Source organism: Arvicola amphibius, chromosome 12, assembly GCF_903992535.2.
Source record: "Arvicola amphibius chromosome 12, mArvAmp1.2, whole genome shotgun sequence".
NCBI classification, from domain to species: Eukaryota; Metazoa; Chordata; class Mammalia; order Rodentia; family Cricetidae; genus Arvicola; species Arvicola amphibius.
Window position 1 is genome coordinate 157115683 of NC_052058.2, and position 23231 is coordinate 157138913.

The 23231-nt window shown below is 44.1% G+C and overlaps 1 protein-coding gene across 8 annotated transcripts in view; it reads right to left on the reverse strand.

Annotated features, from left to right (window-relative positions):
- Positions 1 to 17897: 17897 nt before the first annotated feature.
- Tmem135 (transmembrane protein 135) overlaps positions 17898 to 23231 on the reverse strand; it is a 234757-nt gene continuing 229423 nt past the window's right edge. For all 8 annotated transcript variants that reach the window (XM_038313752.2, XM_038313746.2, XM_038313744.2 and 5 more), the window contains 3 exons: positions 22660 to 22758; positions 21813 to 21880; positions 17898 to 19334 (listed from right to left, as the gene is read on the reverse strand). In XM_038313752.2, the coding sequence (XP_038169680.1) occupies positions 19202 to 19334; positions 21813 to 21880; positions 22660 to 22758 (300 nt within the window). In that variant the 3' untranslated portion in view covers positions 17898 to 19201. The remainder of the gene's footprint in view (positions 19335 to 21812; positions 21881 to 22659; positions 22759 to 23231) is intronic.

Consider the following 23231-nt stretch of genomic DNA (forward strand, 5'->3'; position numbering starts at 1 on the left):
TCATTTCTACCTTCTGCTTTCTCTAGTAGCACTCATTTCGGGCTCTTGATATGCTCTCCCCGCACAGGCTCATGTCTTTGGACTCGGTCACCAGGTGATGGGTTTCAGGGAGGTGATTAGAACTTGAGATTGCTATCTTTCTGACAGGTTCTATCCACTGCTGGGTTTAAAATTTGAGTACCCTCTTCTGAGGTTCTGAAACTGTGGAAGGTGGAACCCAGATGGAGGAAAGAGGACCCTGAGTGCATTTTGTCCAACCCTCCTCTCAGCGTTCTCTCTCTCTTCCCCCAGTGAGGCTTCCCCTGAGGTGAAGAGCCTCTGCCACATACTCCTACTGCCAGCTATAATGTAGTGCCTCAGTATAGATTCAGAAACACAGAACCAATGGACCATAGACTAGAACATCTCAAACCAAAACTGAAAAATACATTTTTCTTCTTTTAAACTGTTCTTCAGATATTTTGCTATAGCAATGACAAGCCTAAACACTGGTTAACACCTCAAATCTCGGTTTCTTTGAGATCCTAGACTCACCTCTTACTATATACTATTCTTGGATCAAGCTATTTATTTACTGCCTCTCTGGTGGAGACCTATATCCTTGGGTCTCCTGAAATTGCCATTACGGGATGAGAGTCGCTGAAGCTATTCAGTCCAAGAATGGTTTCTGTGTGCTAACCAAGCTCACACATGGCCACAGAGGATTATGAACTGAGAACTCCCCAGAGAGGGAATAATTCATCACAGGCCCACTTATAGATGTGTACTGCATGAATTCAGACACCAAACTGGGGGGCAAGTGGGAGCTGAAATTAAGCCCTTTCCTAATTAATGGATGACCACTAGATGCTTGCCAAAGCCACACACCAGCAAAGCTGCAGGCACTAGAAGATCACCTTCAACTAATGTATATGAACATGAGCTGTAGAACTACAGTAGCCCCAGCAATGTGAGAAACAACAAATAAGGGATGTCCTTGCAGAAAGCGGAACAGGGACAATGGTTGAAGTAACAAGGAATTTATTCACCTGCCTGGTAGGAAGTCTTCAGATATTCTGTCCATGAAGGTTGATCATAGTTTCAGACCAGCAGCCATGCCAACATTTTGCCAGTCCTAGATTTATCTTAATCCAGTCAAGAAGACAACTAAGAGCAGTCAGTCATCCCAGGTATACCTCCCTCCAACTCTACACGGAGCACAGGAATATCAGTCCAGGGCATCAGTTGACATCTGCCGGAGAACTCATTGATGGTGAGAAGTCCCTACATATGGTGGTGACCAGTGGTGGTGTTTACCAATGCTCTGACAGCTATATTTGAATATAAGACAATTCTAGGCAGGAAACAACATACCAAAATGCTGGACCAGAGAGATAGACATGTTCCTTGGTCAAACAAACAAACAAACAAAAACCATAGATTTAATGTACTATCATCTCCCAGTAATTAAATGTAAGTCCTAACGACAAACTGTAAACATGTAGAAACCTCCTTTCATTACCCCCATTACCTCCAAAGGTGCCCCCTAGCTGTATATATTGTCTGCCATAAACATGTCCAAAATCAGCCTCAACATCATGTGCTTTTTCTCATTCCCCAACACGTCTGTTCTTCAACTTGGAGGTGAATGCATGAGAAACTGAAGGTGTTGTGTATGGTGTTTGTGTGGAGTGGGGATGTGTATGGAGGTGAAAGTGGAAATGGAGGATTCGCATAAAGGGTGTGTGTGTGCGTGTGTGCGTGTGTGTGTGTGTGTAGCTCTGAGAGGGGGTGAGCACAGGATGATGAGTAGGGGAAGGGTGTCTGGGGAAGGAGAACATAGGGGAGAGAGAGCAGAGGGACTGAGTGTGAGTGGAGGCTAAGCCACAAGGAAGGAGAGTGTTGGGGAAGAATGCTGAGGAAGAGTGTGGAAGAAGGTGAGCCTGAGGGGAGAAAAGAATGGAGTGGGAAGTGTGGGAAGGGGAAGATAGAAGAGGAGCTCTGTGGAAGATGAATGAGGGCTGGTGGAAGAGAAACATGGGACTACACTCTGGGGATGAAGGTAGTCACATCTGCTATCATTTTGAGATGGCAATGGTCAGAAGACAGAGTTCCCAAAGTCCCAGTGCACACCCAGGGTGAGCCCCATCTTTACTCTAGACAGGATCCTTTGCTTATTGAAGTTCAGACACAAAAAGCCTCCTATAACCAGGCCCTGGGTGTAAAGGAAGCTTAGATGTTAAATAAGCTGTAAACTTGTTTCTCATATAGAATGAGCTATGAGAAAGAGTTACTTAGATTCTCAGAGAATTTTATCTCCTTCTTTCTAGGTCATTCTGAATTTTTCTTATGATCTTGTGATTGTATCTGTAAGTATGTTATCATCCCCCCTCCCCACAATTCAAAACTACTCCCCACATCAAAGTTGTAGAAAGCAATTTTGGAATCTGTTATAATGATAAATGTTAGGAGGTGAAAATGTTATCTCAACTGCTAGTTTCAGAGCCCTTAAGAAACTACCTTTGTTCTGGGAAGTGCCTTGACAAGCACCTTAGGGCAGAGAGCAGAGTGACTGACAAGAATATAAAGACCTTCGAAAAGAGTGGTTTGCTTTGCTCTGGACAGAAAGGGGTCTAAAACACATGGAATGGAGACTTAATAGAGGGGAAGGAGGAGAGACTTGAAACCAACAGAGGTCTGGGCATTAAAATTAAGTCCAGGTAACTAGCCTTCCCCAGAGTAAAGGACAGTCCAGTCCCTTATCCCAGAGAGAGTTCTCGAGCAGCAAATTGTGAGAGCACTTACCTGACATTCGACTCAAAAGTGCTTCAAGTCGACTTCATTGCTGTGCCGTAAACTCACGTCCCCAAAGCTCCCGCAAATTGCTTCATGCCTGTGCACATTTTATGAGAGAGTGATTCTGTTTGATGTCCCTGAAGAAGAGGCTGACTTTCCATGTCTGAACCAACATCCGGAAGCAGAAATCTTCATCCCGAAGCAGACGTGCCCGTGAGAGGAGGAATTCCTTAGGGACAACTTTGGTATTGTGCAGAAGAGAACCACAGTGCATGGCGGGGGCGCAATGGAAGGGCACAAGATGACATGTGACTGAGGGTGTCTATTTATTTCTACCAAGGAACAGCACCAGTGACTGGGTCTTCGCAAAGTGATTTCTTACTCTTGCATGTCTTCCATGTGGTTTCTGCGGTCACACACCACCTCCAGGAGCTGCCTAGGCAGAAGATGTTGCCTGGGTGGCGATACAAAAGGCATGCCCTTTTCTCGTTTTCCTCGGACCACCATCATCCAAAGAGGTGGCATGCTGCCTAAAAAGCCCTCTAGACAGGCAGCTTGTTGGGCTGTGGGAATCATGAAACTCCAAAAGCCGGCATTACTTGAGGGGCAGGTGAGTGGGACAAGTGATTTGTTTAAGATTGAATGGCCCTTTATTCAGACTGCAGTTTGGGAGGAAACACTGTCAAATGTCTTTGCTTTTCCAGAATATGTTCTAGGGGAGGAGCATCTGGCTCACACGTAAACAGTAGGTTCTGAGATCAGCTTTCAGCTCCCCACCAGGGACTTCAAGATCTTCAACTGGCCCTGCTTGTAAGACCATCCTGAGATCACACTTCTACCAGCAGGCTCTGAGGTCTGCCCCTCCCCTTCCCATGCTTGCTGCTCCATGTCCTTTGCATTTGACCTTGTCTCTCCTAGTTCATTGCTTTGGCATTCACCAAGAAGCCCAAACTCCTTCTCAGACCTCCAAGGAGGTTGGCTCCCTACAGGTTTCATGAGCCAGAATCATTGGAGTAAACACCATCTCTCTCTGCCTTTTGTTCCGGGCGAGGTTCTGCCCTTGATGGGTTTGTGTTCTACCTGTGTCCTTTAGGAGAGAAGGTGGGACCAGGGGAGGAGCCAACTCCTGGCTATGACCTGGATGCTAATCGCTTCTTACCTCTTCCTTATCCCAGTCTCCCCTACCTTTTGCCTCCACAACACCAGGCAGAACCTGCCTGTATGGGCTCCTCCCCTGTAACAAAACCTGCAGGTATTGGACAGAGAAGGATTACATCATACACACCACATCCATCCCAAAGACGTCATTATTCCAAGAATGATCACGGGAGTAATTCTTACAATACAAAATTACATAGCAATGCAAGGGCTCTAACCATTGCCCCTAGTAACTGAAACAGACAGACTAAACCTTCTATTGCATACTATTTCATCAACAACGAGTCTAGTAAATCTACTTGTTAACTGAATGCCCTGAGTCTTCACCTGGGAAGCAGGCCATGCAAACAGAATGCCAAGACTTAAGAACAGGGTCTGGATATTCATGGTGTTTAGTACCCCCAGAGGGGAGAAGCCTCTGTTTGGACAATCAACTTAAGAAAGGTCCAGAGGTTTGATGGCTCCAGTGGCCGGCCTGACTCCAGCAGTTCCCAGCTCACTTACCAGAAAACATCTGTCATCCTCATCACAAGCCACTAACCTGATTATCCCCTTCATTACTATGACACCCATTTCTGGCAAGCTACGTGCCGCCTGGACAGTGGGTGGCTCATCAATGACAGGCAACTGTGGGTTACTTCTGTGGATGTGGGTGGGTGCCTGGGAATACACTTTCCAGAGCTGTAACTCTTAGCAGGCAGTGTGGAAGGGTTAACTCCAGGGCTGAAGGGGCTGATGACTCAGCTTTGCCTTGTGAGGGCTGACATTCAGAGCTCCTTAAGACTTCCTTCCCACCGGGCAGTCTCCAGGAAGCAGCAAACAGAAGGCAGTGTGATGCAAAATTGCAGGGCCTGGCAGGTTGTCTCCAACGGAGGTACTGTGGAGATAAGAGAGACCTGTGCCTTGGGGCCTAGGGCCCCTGGAACCCATCCAACTCAGTATACTACAGTGATGTTTCCTTGACCCTTTAGCTGCCGGGTGGGTCAGCATGCAGCCTGCTAAGCTGCAGCTTGACAATTTGTATTCTGACCAGCGCTTGTGGAGCACTGGTGCCACCTGGTGGCCAGATCTGGAGTAACCAACATTACTGCAGCCAGAGGATCTCAGGAAGCCCTTGTGTGGTGGGGATCACAGTGGCTACAAACTCTAATGATGCTTACGCAATGTCCACACCACATCTCTTCCCAGCTGCCTTGCATTCTCCTTCCTCTAGGATTTAGTCATTCTGGCCCCTCTGCCTTCACAGTCATATTAATTGCAATATGTTTAGCCTTACCATCAGAAACAATCCAAGCCTCCACCATGTGGGGTATTGACTTCGTTTCGTGCCCTGAATGAGGCACAGGGATTAAAATCGTGAGAAAAAAACCAGCTCCTTCCTTCAGCAGACTTGTGCTAAGATATTACTGACCGAAATATAAGGCACATGTGGCAAAACAGGTTCATAAGTTATGAACCCAAGGGGTGATGATCCATGAACCTCAGGAGCTTCTTCCAAGGTTCATCAAAGATGTAAAGGCTAGGTGAGACTTCAGAGAATGACAAAGACAAGGTCACTCCAGGCACAGACAGACCAAGGAAGCCACAATAGGTCCGGGAAACTGTGAGGATGGCTGTAGACATTTGTGTCTGGTGGAGGTACACAGCTGGCTTGTAGGAAAAACGGGGCTTGAAAGACATCTTGGGCTGCAAACCAAGTTCTCAGTCTGAACGTCTTAGATGAGTCACCGAAAGGTTTAAAGTCATGGATAAATAAGTTGTTCTACTCTGCTTTCCTTTTTTTATTAAAAATAGATTTCTCTCTCATACATCACTACCACAGTTCCTATTTCCTCCACTTTTCCTAACTCCCTCTTTAAGTACATTTAGATCTATTTAAGGCAAGCATAAAAGGAGGTTGGTTAGGGAACATGTGTTCGAGCAAAAAGATAACTCAAGGTGCCCTGTTATGAGCCTGCTATGTACCACGTGGTGTTCATACACAGCTCCTTCTTTAGAGGAATATTCATTCTCGAGTGCAATGTGGGTAGGTAGAGGGGAGACAGACCCGAGTTGTCCCAGATGTTGAACAGACAGGATGTTGGTGGTCCATGAGTTAAGAAAGATATGTCAACATCCTTGCCTCAGTGATAGGGAAGGAAGTGAAGCCACACACGGCTGGAATGAAGGGCAGAGGACGAGCCTGAGACATAGGAAACATGTATGCTTTGGGGTGTAGTCAGTAAACATCTTCAGAAATTTTGAAGCACAACTTTACTATCCACAAATTAACATTATGATAACTGTTTCTCGCGTCCCATGAAAATTCAGAATAATTCTTGCAAAAGTACCAATAAACTGCTCATGAGACACTGAAGCAGGAGATCCCTAGAAAATATGCCTATAATTTTTTTACTGTAGTGGGCCTAGGAGTTGCTTCATCAAAAACCCTTCACCTCCTTTTCCTTGGCTAATTCTTGGGCCTTAGCACCCAACCCAATCTTACCTAGTGGCACGGTTCTGCAATTTCAGCTATGCTAAAGGCTTGCAGGTGGAACACAAGTTTACAGACTGCTTAAGCAACAGAGGGAATTCAGGACCAGCTTGGGCTGCGGAAAGAGGCCCTGACTCAAAACAAAAAGCAAAAAGGGAGCTGGACATGTATGTCAACAGCAAAGAACATGCCGAGCATGAGTAAGTTCCCTGAGTTTCATGCCCAGTAATCAAAACCAAACATCTCACCCAGCTGCCGCAGCTGCAAACAGTCGCCTCTGGGCACACCCTGCCACCAGCCACTCTTGCCCATGCCCTGGTGCAGTATCGCTCAGACCCCACTTATACCCAGCTCTCATCTGTCACTGTAGTATTGTGGACTGTCATAGGCCTATGCAGTTCAAGTGTATGCCTGGGCTTAGGAGGGCAGTCTACAATTCTTTGATATCACTACTGTCAAAAGGGTGAACTTAGTGGGGTAAGTTTGTGAGTGCTTGGGGAGGCCAAACATGACCATCAGCCATTTGGTGACTTTTGTGGCTAGAAATACCCTAGACATGTCTCTGACTCTCTGAGGGAATGCTTTTGAGACTCGTACTTAACACCGCTGTCATAGAAGAAATCTACTCTGCAGGGAAAGGCCAAATGTAGTGCTCCTTTTGACTGTGCAGTGGAACTGAAGGCCTTCAGAGCATCCCAGCCCATGCTACAGATGTGTGAGTGAAGAAGCCATTAGATAGGAGAATCGTCTGTCTGTCTATTGTCATTTTGTTCCCCATTTCTTCCCAGTTGAGGGCTCGGAAGGTCCACGTTGGAATTTCTGGCCCAAAGCACAAGATCATGAAAAGCAACTGTGTTATGCACACCGCCATCCCTCGCGTAAAGTGCTTGGTGACCTGTCTGCAGGCAGAAGGTCCATGCTTGGGTCGTCTGCCTATGATCCAGGAAGAAGGACCCTGGTGTCTCATCTCTGACAGGAGATAAATTTCATTCCTTATCCTTGGTGATTCTAACTTCCCACTATTCTTATTCTTCTTGTCACACTGAAAGGATTATTCGAACATGCTAAGAGTGTTCAAGAGCCAGAGGGAGATTCAGCAAATGAAAGTGTTTGTCCCATCAAGCCTGAGGACCTAAGGTTGATTCCTGGAACCCACAGGAGACAGAGAGAACAGTTCTTCTCTGACCTCTACAATTGTGATGTGCCACGTGTGTGCTGTGCATGCATGTGTCTGCGTGAGTGCGTGCACACACAAATACAAACACAGAGCAAATAAAACACTCTTTTATAAAGGCATTCATTTGGTATTGGATAGCCGAACATCGTGCTTTTGCCTAGCTCTAGGCTCTCAGCATTCCTCAGTTGTCTGTAGTTCTTGTGTAGGGTTGAGGCTTCATGGGCTATTCCTTACCTACATTGGCATGTCATTGGCATGTCTTTTATTGTTGTGCTTGTTTGACTCATGCTTAGGCAGACATGGTAGTGAGACTTTATGGGTTTAACTTCTAACATTCCTTGGAGACATAATTTCATGGCAAACGCCCTGTTCCTCTGATTCTCACAATCTTTCCAGCACTCTTCTGTAATGATCAAATGGTCAACCCTGAAAACATGCATGCAAGTAACATTATATAGACTAAGGTCAGTAGTACTTATGTATTTAGGAATACATATACACATATGTATAGTATTTATATATAATTGTATTTATATATTTAGGAATACACAGGCAAATATATGTATATATAAAATTGTACTTACATATGTAGGTACAAACACACACACGCAAACACACACATGCACACACACAAATCAACAGCTAATGCAAAAAGAGGCTATGGCCATGAACCTGAAAGAGAGAATGAGGAGCACATGGGGAAATGATGCAATTATAATCTCAAAAAATAAATCTAATTTAAAAACTTAAAACAGCATTCAAAACAATACTGAAAAGATTGATAATACACACACACACACACACACACACACAGAGAGAGAGAGAGAGAGAGAGAGAGAGAGAGAGAGAGAGAGAGAGAGAGTCAATATTTATGAAACATCCCTAAAATATCGCCTGGAAATTCAAAACTGCCTACTATTTAGGTATTCCCATACATTATTTCACTAGTGGCTCTAATATTCAAATAAGAACATATTGCTTCTTCTGCTGATGGCTTTTTAAATTTTTTATTGTTTGTTTTAAGACAGGGTCTCATGCCATCATCCAGGCTGGCTTGGAATTAAAGATGAAACCCAGGCTGAGCTTAAACTCACAAAAAATCCTCCTGCTTCAGCCTCCCAAGAGGTAGCAACTCTTACAAGTGGAAATCCTAATAAGTACTTAACAAACACCTCCTGTGTTCAAGACATTCTCAGACGTCCCATCAGCGAGAGAAGCAGCAGTCTCGGTGATAAAGGAGCTGATGGCATGACAATCATTTACTACAGTGAATGGTATGGCATGCACATAAAACACAGAACATAGAACATAGGTCAGACAGCACACAGAACAGGCTAAAAAGCCCGAGATGCTCACACGAAGCGAACTCACTGAACATAAGACATTTTACAAACCCCCTAAAGGTGAGTCTTTCATGAGTGCCTCAGCGATGACCCCAGTACCTCTCATTTATACAATTAAGACGGATGTCTGGAAAGGGCTTGAAGTGTCCCAAATGACATGCTGAGTGTGGTTACACCAGTAATTCTCTAATGTTAACAGTCAGACCCTCCCAGAATCTACACAACTAGCAATGCAATCCAAGGACCAGGTTTGCAGAATCCCAAAGCCATACTTAAACTCGGCAGTTCTCAACCTGTAGGTCACGAGGAGGGGAGTGTAAATGACCTTTTCACAGGTGTCATCTGGGGGTCACCACAACACGAGGAACTGTATTAAAGGGTCACAGGATTGGGGGGCTTGAGAACCGCTGTTCTAATTCAACAATATTTCATTTTATGTTGTCTTATTCTAGAAATGTTTGCCTGAGTAACCTACATTTACATAGATATTGTTTTCTTTCTGCTCTGTCAATTCATGATCTCAGGCTTTACATTTTGGTTAAGACTACCTTTTGAGTTACATATATGCATATTTTAAAATTGATTTTGTAGCAGTCTGCAGTGAGACTCCAAATCATTTTCTTGGCATATGACTAGCATGTGATTGGTCTTCCTTCAATGAAGGGCCACAGAGCCTTCCAAAGAGTCAGCAACTGGATACTAAACTCATGCTTCATTGATTCCTTGTTTATCTTTACATCACACTGGAACGGTGTGCTTTTTCTGTAGCTTTATAAGCTTTTAAGTCCAGAAGCCTATCTCTCTTAGCTTTGCCATTTTTGGAGGAATTTTGGTTAAATGTTTCTTTCACGTGTGTGTGTGTGTGTGTGTGTGTGTGTGTGTGTGTGTGTGTGTATTAATGTTAGTAAAGTGAATCAGAAGGTAATTCACTTTGCTGATAATGTGTGTATATACATTAAGTTTGGTTTGATATTGGGAGAATACTGGCTTCGTAGAACGGAATAGGAAGATTCTCCATTTTCTGGAGGCATGTGCATAGTATCTGGTCTATTCACTGCTGTTGGTAGGCCTCACCTGAGTACACAGGCTGGGCCTGAAGTTTTAAGTCGTGCAAAACTTCAGCATCTCTAACAGTGTCGTTCTCCTCTGAGATCTGCTATCTGTATTAGTTCATTTTATACTAATATATCGAAATAATACAGACGTGGTAAGGAACAGAAACTTAACAATGAAGAAAATCGTATTGGGTGGTGGTTCTGAAAGCTGCAGAGACCGAGACTGGGGCTCCAGCACCAGGTGAGGACCTTTGTGCTGTGTTGTCCATAGCAGACGAGACTTAAAAAGGAAAGAAAAATGGGTTAAAATAGAGAACGAGGGAGACCAAACTCAGCTTTTATAAGGAAACTGCTCCGCCCAGTAACCGATGTACTTCCTAGACACAGGCATTACTATGGCCACTTCTCAGTGCCTCCAAGCTGAGGACCAAGCTGCCAGGCATGGACTTCACAGACTACTTTCTAACAACAGCAGATCTCACTGAAGCTGGGCTCTTACTTTCCTGTCGTGTTTTACTATTAGGTTTGAAATAGTTCCTACTGCGGTGTCTTCAAGATATGTGACTTTTCTTCTGCTGTCTCATCTGCTGTTGATCCAACTGTTCTGAAATAAAGTTCAGTTTACATCTCTTACGCCCGTTCCTGATCAGATTTCCAGCTTGTGTGTCTACTTACCCAGTCTCTCCTCCACGGTTTTAGCCTCTCCCTTTTGGCCATATAACACACAGTTACAATGTGTGTTATATGTCCTTCTACATTAATTCTATTATAGTAGTCAATGCTGGGTTTAGATCCATTTGTTTCTTTGACTTTTGTAAGTTTTATTTTCTGGTATTTTGAATGTCTGGTGATTTATGATTGGGCACCAAACATTTTGAAATTGATCTAGTGTTACCATAGATATTCTTATAATTTGCTCTAAGATTGACTTAGAAAGTGAAGTTTAAAATATTATTAACATTTTATGAAGTGATGGGTCCCATAATGGCATCTTGACTTATGGGTATTGTCTACTTTGACCCCTCCATTCCCATTGCTCTTCCTGTTCCTGTTCCATCTCCCCACCCACTCCGTTTTATTGCCCTCCCTATTCCTGTTCCATTTCTCCACTTCTGCTCCTCTTCTTTATCTTCCAAAATAGTAGACTCTGATTCCATAAAGCATGAAATATGTCTTTCCGGATCTGCTTTACTTTGCTTAAAACAGTGATATATAGTTCCCTTTCCTGAAAATGGTTTTCATTTTTTATGACTAACTACAACTCCATTATGTATACACACTACATTTTCTTTAGCCAATCATTAGTGGGCAGATACCTCTGCTAACTCTATAACTCAGCTCTTGTGAATAGTGCTACAATGAACATGGATACACACACACACACACACACACACACACACACACAGAGAGAGAGAGAGAGAGAGAGAGAGAGAGAGAGAGAGAGAGAGAGTCTACTGAACATATATGACAATTTTAAGTTTACAAGGAAACCTCTATCCTGATTTCCATATTGTCAGGACTAATTTACACTTCTAACAGATTGAACTGCAATTTAGAGGCTGGTTTTGAGGCCACAGTACGTAAGATCAATACAGTCTTAAGAATAGGGATTTTTGGGCTGGGGAGATGGCTCAGTGGTTAAGAGCACTGCCTGCTCTTCCAAAGGTCCTGAGTTCGATTCCCGGCAACCACATGGTGGCTCACAACCATCTGTAATGAGGTCTGGCGCCCTCTTCTGGCCTGCAGGCATACACACAAAACAGAATATTGTATACATAATAAACAAACAAACAAACAAATATTTAAAGAAAATAGGGGTTCCTTCCTACTCCGCGGTGTCCTTTGACTTATGTGACTTCTCTAGCAAGAACACACGTGTCACCGCCCTATGTGAATTCAGCGATCCCTCGGGATCCCTTCACTTGCCCACGCCCAGCCCTCCAGGGACCCTGCAATCTGCATGTCGACACCACGAACTCAGCTTAAGCAGCCGCCTTTTATTGCCGAGTGTTATCAGCTCCGTCCTCTCCTCTTGCATTCTGCACTATGAACTTTACCCGCTGTGGCTTGTCTGGATGCAGTGCTGCTTTCTCCTCACAGGGCAAGTCCAGGACTCTAGTTCTCTCTCTCTGAGCTGCCACAGGAAACCTCTTTGCAGATGTCTATAGTTCGACTTATCTGTGTTCCTTCTTTTAGGGACTTTGTGTAATCAGTGACTGTTCTTCTATCTGGGCTAGAAATAGATATCACAGTCATTTTGGAGGCAAGGTTTTTGAGGGGGAAAATAAGTAAACGGTGGTATTTCCACTTAAACTCTGAACTCTGGATATCTGAGTCCAAATTCCAGTACTGTCACATTAGACAGATAAAGTTTCTCTGACTGCAAGTCCCTAAGTGATAATAAGATTAATAATGCCCCACCCCATGTGGAGTGAGAACTGGATGTGATAACAACCACCACCCACGGTCGATCAGAGAACTGACCCTTACACCTCACTTTCCTGCCTTCCCCTTCTGGAGGATTATCGGGAGAAGCTACTTGTTAGAGCCCAGCCTATCTGGCCAAGTGATCCGAACTCTTATCTTCTAAGATTCTGTTAAAAAAATTAATAAGACATAAACCACAATATGCTACTAAGAAGCCAGACACAAAGAGGAATTCTGGGAAAACTGCCTGCAAATTTTATGTCATAAAATTAAGGGGGAGAGCCTTGTGTCCTGCCCTGTCTACTTCTGGTTTAGATCTGGCAGCTTTTACATGGGTGACAGTCCAGAATTCCAGCTCTGTCCGGGAAGAAAACAAACAAGAGAAACAGATGACAAATCATTTGTTCAAACTCGAAGCCAAACTGGCCTCAACTACTGCTGGGATAGTAGCAGAGGCCAATTTCTAGCGTATTTACAAAATCATTTGTAAGGATAACATTTTCCAGACATTTACAGGGCTAGCTGGGGGCAAAGTTTTGCTCTGCAGACTCTGCAGTCGTCCAATAGGCAGCTGCAGAGAACACCACCTCTCATCCTAAGCCACGTCCCTTGCACAGGCTAAAATCTATACGTCACAACTTAAGAGCAAGGGTGAAAGTCCTGCTTATCAGAACCAAATGGAACGTGCTGTGTGCAAAGTCCAAGCAAACTGTAGCGGGAAGACTGAGGGCAAAGGTTAGTCCAGGGCTTCTTGTGTAAAGATGTTAGCCTATGTGGTAAACTGGTCCAGATCGAATGTACTCTGGCTGCTGCAGCTGGAGAAGCCCCTTCAGGGGGAATTTAGGTTGCAAATGGTGTGTCTTAGCATCCGTGAGAAGGAGAAATTCACTCTGTATTACAGGTGGACCAAATATATAGGTTTGGTAGATAGTGGAGTGGACCTTCAATAAGATGCTTGTGCAGAACATAAAAAGGTCAGCAATGCGTGCGGTCTTGTTTCCCAAGAACCCAATCCCACAGCCCGGCTGGAAGAAAAAACAGCCTGTGAGATGCAAGAAGAGACCTAGTCAGGTGGTGACGGTCCAGTTGGAGTTTCTTTGCTTTTCCAGTGCAGCTGGAATATACAGACATAGCTGTTCCAGTCACATCAGTTCAGAAATGTTTAGCCTGGAAAACCACCGCAATGAAAAGACAGCCCCTGAGGAAAGAAAATACCAAGGATCTAGACTGAGGATGCCATTCATACGGCCATCCTAACCAGGAAGGAAAGTTGCGAAGAGCAAATGACCGCAAAGATGGCTCGATGGTTAAAAGCACTTGTGACGCAATCGTGAGAACCAGACGGCACCCAAAGGCATGCTGGGTGTTGTGGATGCATCTGTAAGCTGAGCCCAGAGGTGGGTAGAGGCAGAGGATCACTGAGGATCACTAAAATGTTAAGTCCCAAGTTCAGAGAGAGGCTGGCCTCAAAGAAAGGGGTGGAGAATAAAGGATGTCAGATGCTTTTCTCTGGCCTGCATACATGTACCTAAATATACATGTGTACAGATTCACACTCTCTCACACACAGGGGAACAAATCAATAATTCTTAAAAATAAAAGAACGAAAGACAACACAGAAGCTGTGCCTAGGATGCAGCTGGAACCAGGAGAGTCACATCAATATCCAGAATCCCAGGTATTGTCTAAACATTCTCAATGTGTGCTTTACTTCTGTAGGCTTTTGCAGAATTATTTATACGTGTCTTGTTGGGTTGAGGTGTTTAAAGTAGCGTTAATAGATAATTAACATATAATTAACATATAATTAACATCATATGTGCAGAAGCAGAGGCTTGCAGGAAAAGAAAACTGCAAACCAGTGGAAGGAAAGGCATGATGGGAAATGAAACAGGTGTGTGGAAATGGGCATGCTGTGTATCAGAAAGATTTTAGATCAGAAGTGATGGAATTCTTGACTAATAGGAGCAGAAATAATCGATAGCTACAAGAGTTACGTGGCCACTGGCAACAAGACACACCGTCTTAAGAATGTTATCAGGAAGTGGGCTCTTTCCATTTTTCCCCTGACATGTTCAATCCGGTTTTTCATCTTGGAACTTCTCACCAAATGAGAAGATGCCACCACCATCTAGACTCCATTAACTACCACTCATGTGGAACAGGGGGAAAAATTGCTGAAATCGGCTTTCCTTAAAGAAAAACTTTCCTCCAAAGGATCCCAGATGCGCCACTACATCCTATTAGTCTAAACTCAGCTGCGTGGCCACTCCGACGAAAGCTGATGGGAAAAGCGATGGACGGAAGGGAGAGGATGGAGGGAGAGAAAAGTGAAATCTGAGAGCGTCTCTGGGATAATCTAGGAACCTACAGCAATGGAAACTCCCAGGGCTCTAAGAGGGTGACCCTAGCTAAGATTCAGAGCCATAGAGGATACAAAGCTTCAACCGGCCATCTCCTGAAGGGACTGGAACACCAACCCAACCACAAACCCTTCTTTGACCTGCAAGCTGTTCTGCCTGCAAGATGTGCTGGGGTAAAGATGGCACAGAAATTGTGGGAGTGACCAACTAATGACTGCCCTAGCTGAAGACCCATGCCCTGAGAGGGAACTCACCCCTGAGAGCCAGGACCCAGAAGCAGAACAGCCCCTAGTTCTAGGATAGCAACAAATGTAACTAACGCCAATGAAATGATTCCTGATCCCATTCTGCTCTGCTCATGGGCTGGTGGCTAGCCCAGCTCTCAGAGAGGCTTCACCCAGGACCTGATGGAAACAGGTGCAGAGACCCACAGCCAAACATTAGGTGCAGCTCAGGGAATCCCGCAGAAGAGAGGCAGGAAGGATAACAGGAGCCAGTGGGGTCAAGGACACCACAAGAAAACCCAAAGAACCAACTAACCTGGGCTCACAGAGACTGAACTGACAACCAGGGAGGCTGCATGGGACTAACCAAGGCCCTCTGCGTACATGTGACAGTTGTGTAACTTGGCCTTCTTCTGAGACTCCTAACAGGAGCTGTCTCTGACTCTTTTGTCTGTTTTGGGGGCATGGTACTCCTACAGGGTTGCTTCATGCAGCCCTAATAGATGAGGAGGTGCCTGGACTCACTGCAACTTGATATAGCATGGCTGGCTGATATCCATGGGAGGCCCGCCCACATCTCAAGAGAAACAGAGAAGGAGAGTGGCTGGAGGAGGGTGGCTGGGAGGAGCGGTGAAAGGGAGAACTTTTGGAAATAAAAACCAAACAAAACACACACACACACACGCGCGCACACACACACACACACACACACAAATACCTCTATCTATGGAGCAAACACCAAGCACCTTAGGCTCCGATCTGAAAGACCAAAGCCCTACAATTGAAGACAACACTTTCCTAGGGGTCACTTTAGTCCCTGGCCCTTCTTCTGGTGTTAATTCCTCCAGGACATTGCAGAGGTGGCACCAGGGAAGGCTAACACAAGGAGGGCACATGGCAAGAACAGCCTCCTGCTCTCTACCCTAACTCTCATCCCTCCCAAAGCCTCACTCCAAAATTTACTCATCTCCTCCTCCCTTTTCCTATTGGTTCTCTTGGTCTTGTTTTTAGTGACTGAAATTCTCCATGAAATGAAAATAAATGTCATGAAGTAAGCAGCAGATCAAAGTGTTAGGAGAGGTGAAACTTACAAGCTAAGGTTACAGTTAAGAAATGAACACTTGAACCTTTTCAGAGCAAAGAACAAGCTGATAGCTGCATGGACCACGTGCTGTTTAGAGAAAACAATAAACCGCAGGAAGAATTCACTGAATCCTGAAGCTAGTGGCTTTACTGTTCCAAAGGCAGCAAGAACACCTGGGTTTTCAGATCCCAAAGGCAATTCTCCTATGGTCTAATAAGGGGCCACTAAACAACCCCCACTCAGGAGAGACTATACCAGTAGGCAGTTCTCCTTGTGAATTAAAGGACCCAATATCATGACTAATTCATCATCACAGGATCCAGACACTTGAGGATATGATAAACCACAGGCAGAAGCTTGCTGATGGTGCAGTATCAGCTACATGACATGGGATCTAGACACACTCTGCAGAGAGGGCATTTGAGTGCACGAACATGCTGCGTGAAAATTCCCAGTGTGGGCTCTAGCACAAAAGATGTGCACATCCTAGTTCAAGGTGGGCTAATGGCGTCTGAGGGCAAAGAAAGAGATGACATTTAAAGTTAAGTAACAATCAACTGAACAAGAAACAGAAACAAAAAGAAGAGGAGACAGCAACAGAATGGCAGCTACGCTTAGAGTAATGAACCAAACACAGCATTGAGGGGGAGGGAGAGAGGGAGAGGGAGAGGGAGAGGGAGAGGGAGAGGGAGAGAGAGAGGGGGGTGGGGAGAATGGGCTCAGGGGTGGTTCAGGAACGAGCAGCAGAACGACTGATGAAAAGTTGGTAAGAATCAGAAATATCCACGATAATTCCTCTATGTGTGTGTAATCTCAACCTTTACTTGGTGCCAGTTGTAGACTTATAGTGACATGCGGCGTGACAGTTACATGGTTGCTCTGCACTCTGCACAGAGGCTGGGAAGACCAAAGAAGCATTGTTTAAGATAATCAGTTCTGGTAGAAGCTGGAGGAGGACGTAAACCTTCAGAATTGAAAGAGACTGAAAAGGCAGTGAAAACGCGAGCGTGTTTTGGAACGGAGACATCGATTTGCCTTTATATGTGAGCACAGGGAGCTGCCAGTCAATACCTGATTAGTGAGAGATAGAAAGATGCTCACTTGATTGTCTTTAGCAAAACCGAGTTTTCTTCACGTTTGCTTGAACAAGTACACTGTCCTCATGAATTCAAACTGTGGTTTTCGGTCTGTTCCTGTGAGCCAATGAGCTGTCCTTCCAAGCTGTACATTCGCTGCTCTATTCTGCTTTATGGTGGCTGTTTCTTGTTATATTTGACATGAAATACAAACGTGAGTGTAATCTGTTAAATATATATCTCTCGTAGAAATGCACCTTTTCAACAAGCAAGATTTTACTAAACATTTTCAGCACATTTCAATAGGATTAATCACTCAGTATCACAGTCTCTCAATGCCAATGAAAGTAATCACTTATGGGTTAAAATAGATTTTAACCTGACAGGAAAAATACAAGAGACACACAATCTGAGAGGAGAAAATGAGGTGCAAATAGTCAGGCGTTCTTGGTGCTTTAGAACTTCACTCTCAAAGGTAAACACAGGACTAATCGTCAGTTCAATTCCAGTGGGGGGGGGGGGACTAAAACTGCATTAATTAATCAGTGCTGAAGTCCAAACCCAAAATGACCCTTCAACCACTGGTATTACTAAATTGGAAAGTCCACTCGAGAAAGCTAATCACAATGCAAAATTCTGACCAAATTAAAGTGGTTCTCTCACATGGTGGCACTAGATTCTGTCTCTTTGTAAGGGTTCAATTTACCATAACACCCAAGGATAGGATGACACAGAAACAGAATTATACAAGGCGTGATGTAATTGAATGTGGGAGATGAAGCATTTTAATGTCTGGGTTACAATCCCTCTCATAACACAAGTTGTACTGCATAACTTACAACGGCCTGAAACTGTTTTAGCAACAAGATTATATGCTTAAAGATAATTCCTATACACTACATTAACTGTAGACACACCATCCGTTTCAGCCTTTTATTACCCTAGAGAAGTACAGCTTTCCCAAGAAAAACCCGGGGATCATATCAGTCAGCTGTCCTGGACTGCTCCCGTAATCAGCACCAACTATCGGTTGTCCCTTAACTCCAGAGTGGACTGGTTCATGGACAGGAAGCAGGGGCAGAAATCACTGCGTTTTCCCATTTTTAGGTGAAAAGCATCCCACTTAGGTGAGATAGTAGAGAGGCTACCAACTGTCAAACTGGCCCAGAGCTCTTTTCTTCCATAGCATCTTAACCCCTTCCAAAACGCCAACGGCGTTCAAGCTGAGTCACTAAGGGAAAATAAACGTAATATGCCTGCGGAAGGTGTGAAGATTGGCTTTAGATGTCTGCTTGGCAATATTCAGGTACAACACTCCTGTGCATACTCAGACACACTCTGCTCATGTTGGTCTCCATCGGCTCCTAACCTGCTAGTGGCAGGTAAGGTCACTGCACTGCCGAACAGTCCACCTGGTCACGATGAGAGATGGGACTGTCAGCTGAACAAAAGAGCATGGACACCACCATGACATTGGCCCAAACAGTCTGAGACCCATGTTTGTATCCTGAAATAAGAACGGCCACTTGCTCCTCATTGCTCCACACTAAAGCAGCAATGCCTATGGAGGGATCTCGGCATCTCCAATGCCCCACAGTTACAGAAATCCATTCAAAAGCTTAGGAAGCACAGATTGAATCCATGTACCCGTGATCCTTTGTAAATCCTAAAGTGGAGAAATATTCTTAGCTTTGACCAAGAATTCCATTGGAATGAACTAAAGACATCTTTTAAAGTAATTTTAAGTATACTCTTATTATTATATTTCTACATAGATTATTCAATATTCTTTGTGGACATAATTTAATCAATAATATATCATAATGTCAACACTACATGGTCCAGAATCAGATTCTGGCTACAGAGGAAGCTTAATTATTAAGCAATGCCTTTCTAAAAAGCTTCTGTATTTCTGATTGGTACGGAAAGAAAGAAAAAGCATCTCATTGAAATAACACTGAGGTTCAGCTTGGGCCCCTTCTGTGTTGAACATATTAACTCTTCGGGAGAAAATGGTGAAACACAGTCCGTAAGTTACAGTCATCTTCAGGAAAAGTCTATGGGCAGCTCCGGCGTGACAACTGTGTATCGTGGGTCTAGTCTGGGGATGAAGTCGTGAAATTCTCTAGATGCACCAGTACCAAAGACATCCAGGGCTTTGCGGTTCATGAGTGCAAACCTGTGAAAGAGGACACAATTCAGAAACCATGAGCAACATCCACGAAGCAAAGCGAGCGGATCCTCTGGCTTAGCTTTCAAGCACTGGCAAGGCAAATCCCTGAAACTCAGCGGCAGTTTCAAACACTGCATGGGTTCCTCACACCTAAGCGCCACTGTTGCGGGTTTTATTTAAAAAGATGACCCCAAGGTCACAAACCACAGTAGTCAATTATTATTTCAAATATGTCCAGAATTCCTTACATTAGATGGTTCTAAACACAAAATCTGACTTAGCCAGTATTTTCCTGATGAAAAATATCATAGGATACTAAGTACACAATGAACTATTGAACATTTACCAATGAAGCAAAGGCCTTAAATGTAACTGCTCTCATAACTGAGACCTTAGTGTCTCCCAGTGATAACAGAACAATCCAAATATGCAAATATTTAAAGATTAGAAAGCAAACAGCAGACAGTTTCTCCCATTTGTAATAAAACAGAGTAAACATATATTCCCATGGGTGTTTGAGGTGACGTAGTAGGTAACGGACTCCCTGCCAAGTCTGACAACATGACCTCCATCCCTAGAATCATATGTTGAGAAAGAGAATTGACTGATTTCCATGACACACACAAACACAGACACAGACACACACACACACACATGGACACAGACACACACACACACACAGACACACACTACAAAGAATGCAACCCTTAAAAAAGATACAGCCCATGTTAACCATTATCCAACCCCAGAGATAAAGCAATAGTCAGAACATTTGAGTTGATGCACAGATGGACCGCGCTTAGGTCTCCCTTCTTGTTCAGAATTGCTGCATTTATGGAGAAGATAGCAGAATGAAATTAACTCTGAATCGCTGGCCAGAATTGGTATTCCAAAATCCAATAAATACAACTTTTAGTTCTTTACTAAGGCCCCTTCCAAACTGTTCACTGGTAAAACTCCTGCAGGTACAAAAGTATCAATGAGGAAAGGATCAGAGTACAAGAAGGAAGCTACATTCTGTCAGCGCTAAGAGCAAGGATTCGGAAGTCACACTGATAGTTTACAGGCCAGCTCTTTCACTTACTGTGTGACACAGCAAGCTTGCGAGCCTTTGTGTGATTCTTGGTTTCTCAATACCCATATCAGAACATCAACTTACCCACCTCAAGGATTAAATCTGTAGGTACTTACCACATGTTCCCTAAAGCTCATCTGGGACAGGGAAGGCACTAAGGAAGCATTTGCTGTGTGAGCTGGTAACACTGACGGCACTGTTGAGAGCTGTGACTTAGTGTCCACTAATATTGAGCACCACCACAGACCGGAATAACCACTTGTGTGTGCTACAGAGCGAGGCAGTCTGTCCGTCAAAGGATGACATAGAGAAACATGGTCTCTCTGAGGTGGTGGAAGCTTTATGAAATGAGGCGTGATGCAAAGTAAATCACAGAGGACCTGATGCTCACAAAAGGATTGACTGAGGCTGATCAAGGACTAACTACAGAGGTATGGGTCCTGTAGACAGGGATCAGTTGCCATGTGAACAGACTACAGAGCACAGCCATGCTGCATGCTTGGCCCTTCCCCATTCTGTTTCTCTGCCACACTGTGATACAGCCTGTGAATTCTTACCATAACACAGTGATGTGCTGCCTGGACCTTCCAGCTACAGGAATCAAGAGTCAAATGAACCTTTTTCATATATACGCTACCTAGTGTCAGGCAATCCCTCACAGCAACACACAACAGACCACAGTGTACAATTACTTTACTAAAGAACAAAAGAAAATGAAGGCTGTGAGAGTAAACGCATGTCCTACGGTAGGAGAGGTGAAGGTGCCAGGGCTGAAACACAACCCCATCAGTCTGCTAGTAGAAAAATCTCTCTCCAAAACAACTCAATTAAGATTAAAGAGGTGAGGACGGGGAGGGAAAAAAGAGAGAGAGAGGAACAGGTGGCGAAAGGAAAATTAAAACGATATGAGGCAACAGAAAACGGGAATTTTCCTAAAATTAAAATCAGTTGATTCTGTAGAGATAAGTCATTTAAATGGATATACTTACTGTGAGTGTGTGCACGCGTGTGTGTGCGTGCATGTGTGTGCTGGAGTCTGAACTCACGTTTTGCAAATACTACCAGGCAACTTTACCACTGAGCTACATTCCCAGCTTAAACATGATAAATATTTTAAATAAAGGAAGAGTTTAAAGATATACAGATAGATAAGATTACTCCCATCAGTCAGCAAGTAGGCAGACTAACCTAGAATCTGTAAAATATTCAACTATTGTAATAAAAACAATAGTCAAATATTTAATTTTCACACAAAGGAAATCTGATGTATTTCTTATTAAGTTGGTCAGATTTGGTTTACATATAAATAACTAATTTACCGCTGAAAGAATATTCCCTCAGAGGACAAAGACATTTCTTTATAGAGTTATTCATTTTTTATAAGCATTGAAAATATCTTGATCACTTACCTGCCCTTGGTGAGCCTTAAAAGGAACTTCCAGTAGGATGGTCTCAAGTTATGAACTTCCATAACAGCCTAAGAGTATCCAATTTGAGAGTTATTTCAGTCAGTACCAATACTGCAGGCTCAGGCAATAAAGCAGTCCTCATCTCTACATTTGGTGCATCTTAAAAGTGTCAGTGATGACTACAACAAAGACGCGCTCTTAAGAGAAGTCACTGTAAGAACGTCTGCTAACATGCTTTTAAGTAGATGTCTGCTTTCGAGATGACAACTGGTCAGCAGCCATCTTTATCAGGAAGCAATAATGCCCACGAGATAGCAGACAATTTGATATTCCTGAGCTTCAATCTGACAGAATCCCTGTGGGGAAGAGCAAGCACAAGGACCCTCCCGACACACACACACACACACACAGGATTCTGCAATGACCTTTAACCCAGCCACTACAAGAATGATGAGACAGACCCAGAGAACTCAAGCTGTCTCATCTGCGTCATTCCTGAGGAATGTCATGGAGTGTCCGGGAAGGCACCTGAGTATATTCATATTTAAGGAAGCTTTCTTTTCTCCAGTTAGGACACTTACATCAGGGTGTTCTACCTTCAATACAGGGCTATGAATTCACCCACCCATGTACGCTACTTAAACATAAATATTGGTCTGTTCTTCAAGCAGGGCCTGGGACATTGACACATTCAGTGCTTTGAGACATGCCAGCTCTTCTGCTGAGAAAACAAACCAACAAGAAGGAAGCATGACAAACAAGGGTGTTCCTAGGCTCCGATGTCCCCAGCAGCTTAATGAAAAGCAGAAACAGAAACTGCTGTTGGCCTCTCCAAAGCCGTACTTACCGCGTGGAAGCAAATTGCTGTGGAGATGGAATAGATGATAGTATCTGCTTGAGGAAAATATGGAACCTTCCCGGCCGCGATGCCCTTAAAATACATTGTCTGCAAATCAGGCAGAATGTAAGAGATTATGTTTGGTTTAAAAATGAAGCAGCATTAAGACAGAACTGAGGAGTGAGCTTCCCGGGGGCATGCTCTGCCTTTCCTCTGAGAGCTCAGATCCTGCACATCCTCCCATCAGTGTTCTGAGGAAGCCTTCTCCGTGCTTCCTTCCTTCCGTCCACACAGCAGTGACTTTATTTCTGTTGCACTAATGTCATTTCTTCTGGATGCTTCTGTAAATGCCTAACTGCTGCTTCCTTTGTTAGGCTTTTTTACTCCATCATTCGCTGAAGATCTAATGGTGCAAGCTCTATGTGGGCAGAGTGTTAGGAGCAAGGGATTTATTTATAAAGGAACAAAATATAAGCCTAGCAGATACAGTTCCTGCACTCTGGTGAGAACTATTTCTTACTCTTTCTTTCCACTAGCAACACTGGCCAACTCTGCCCTAAACACATGGGATACGTACGCTT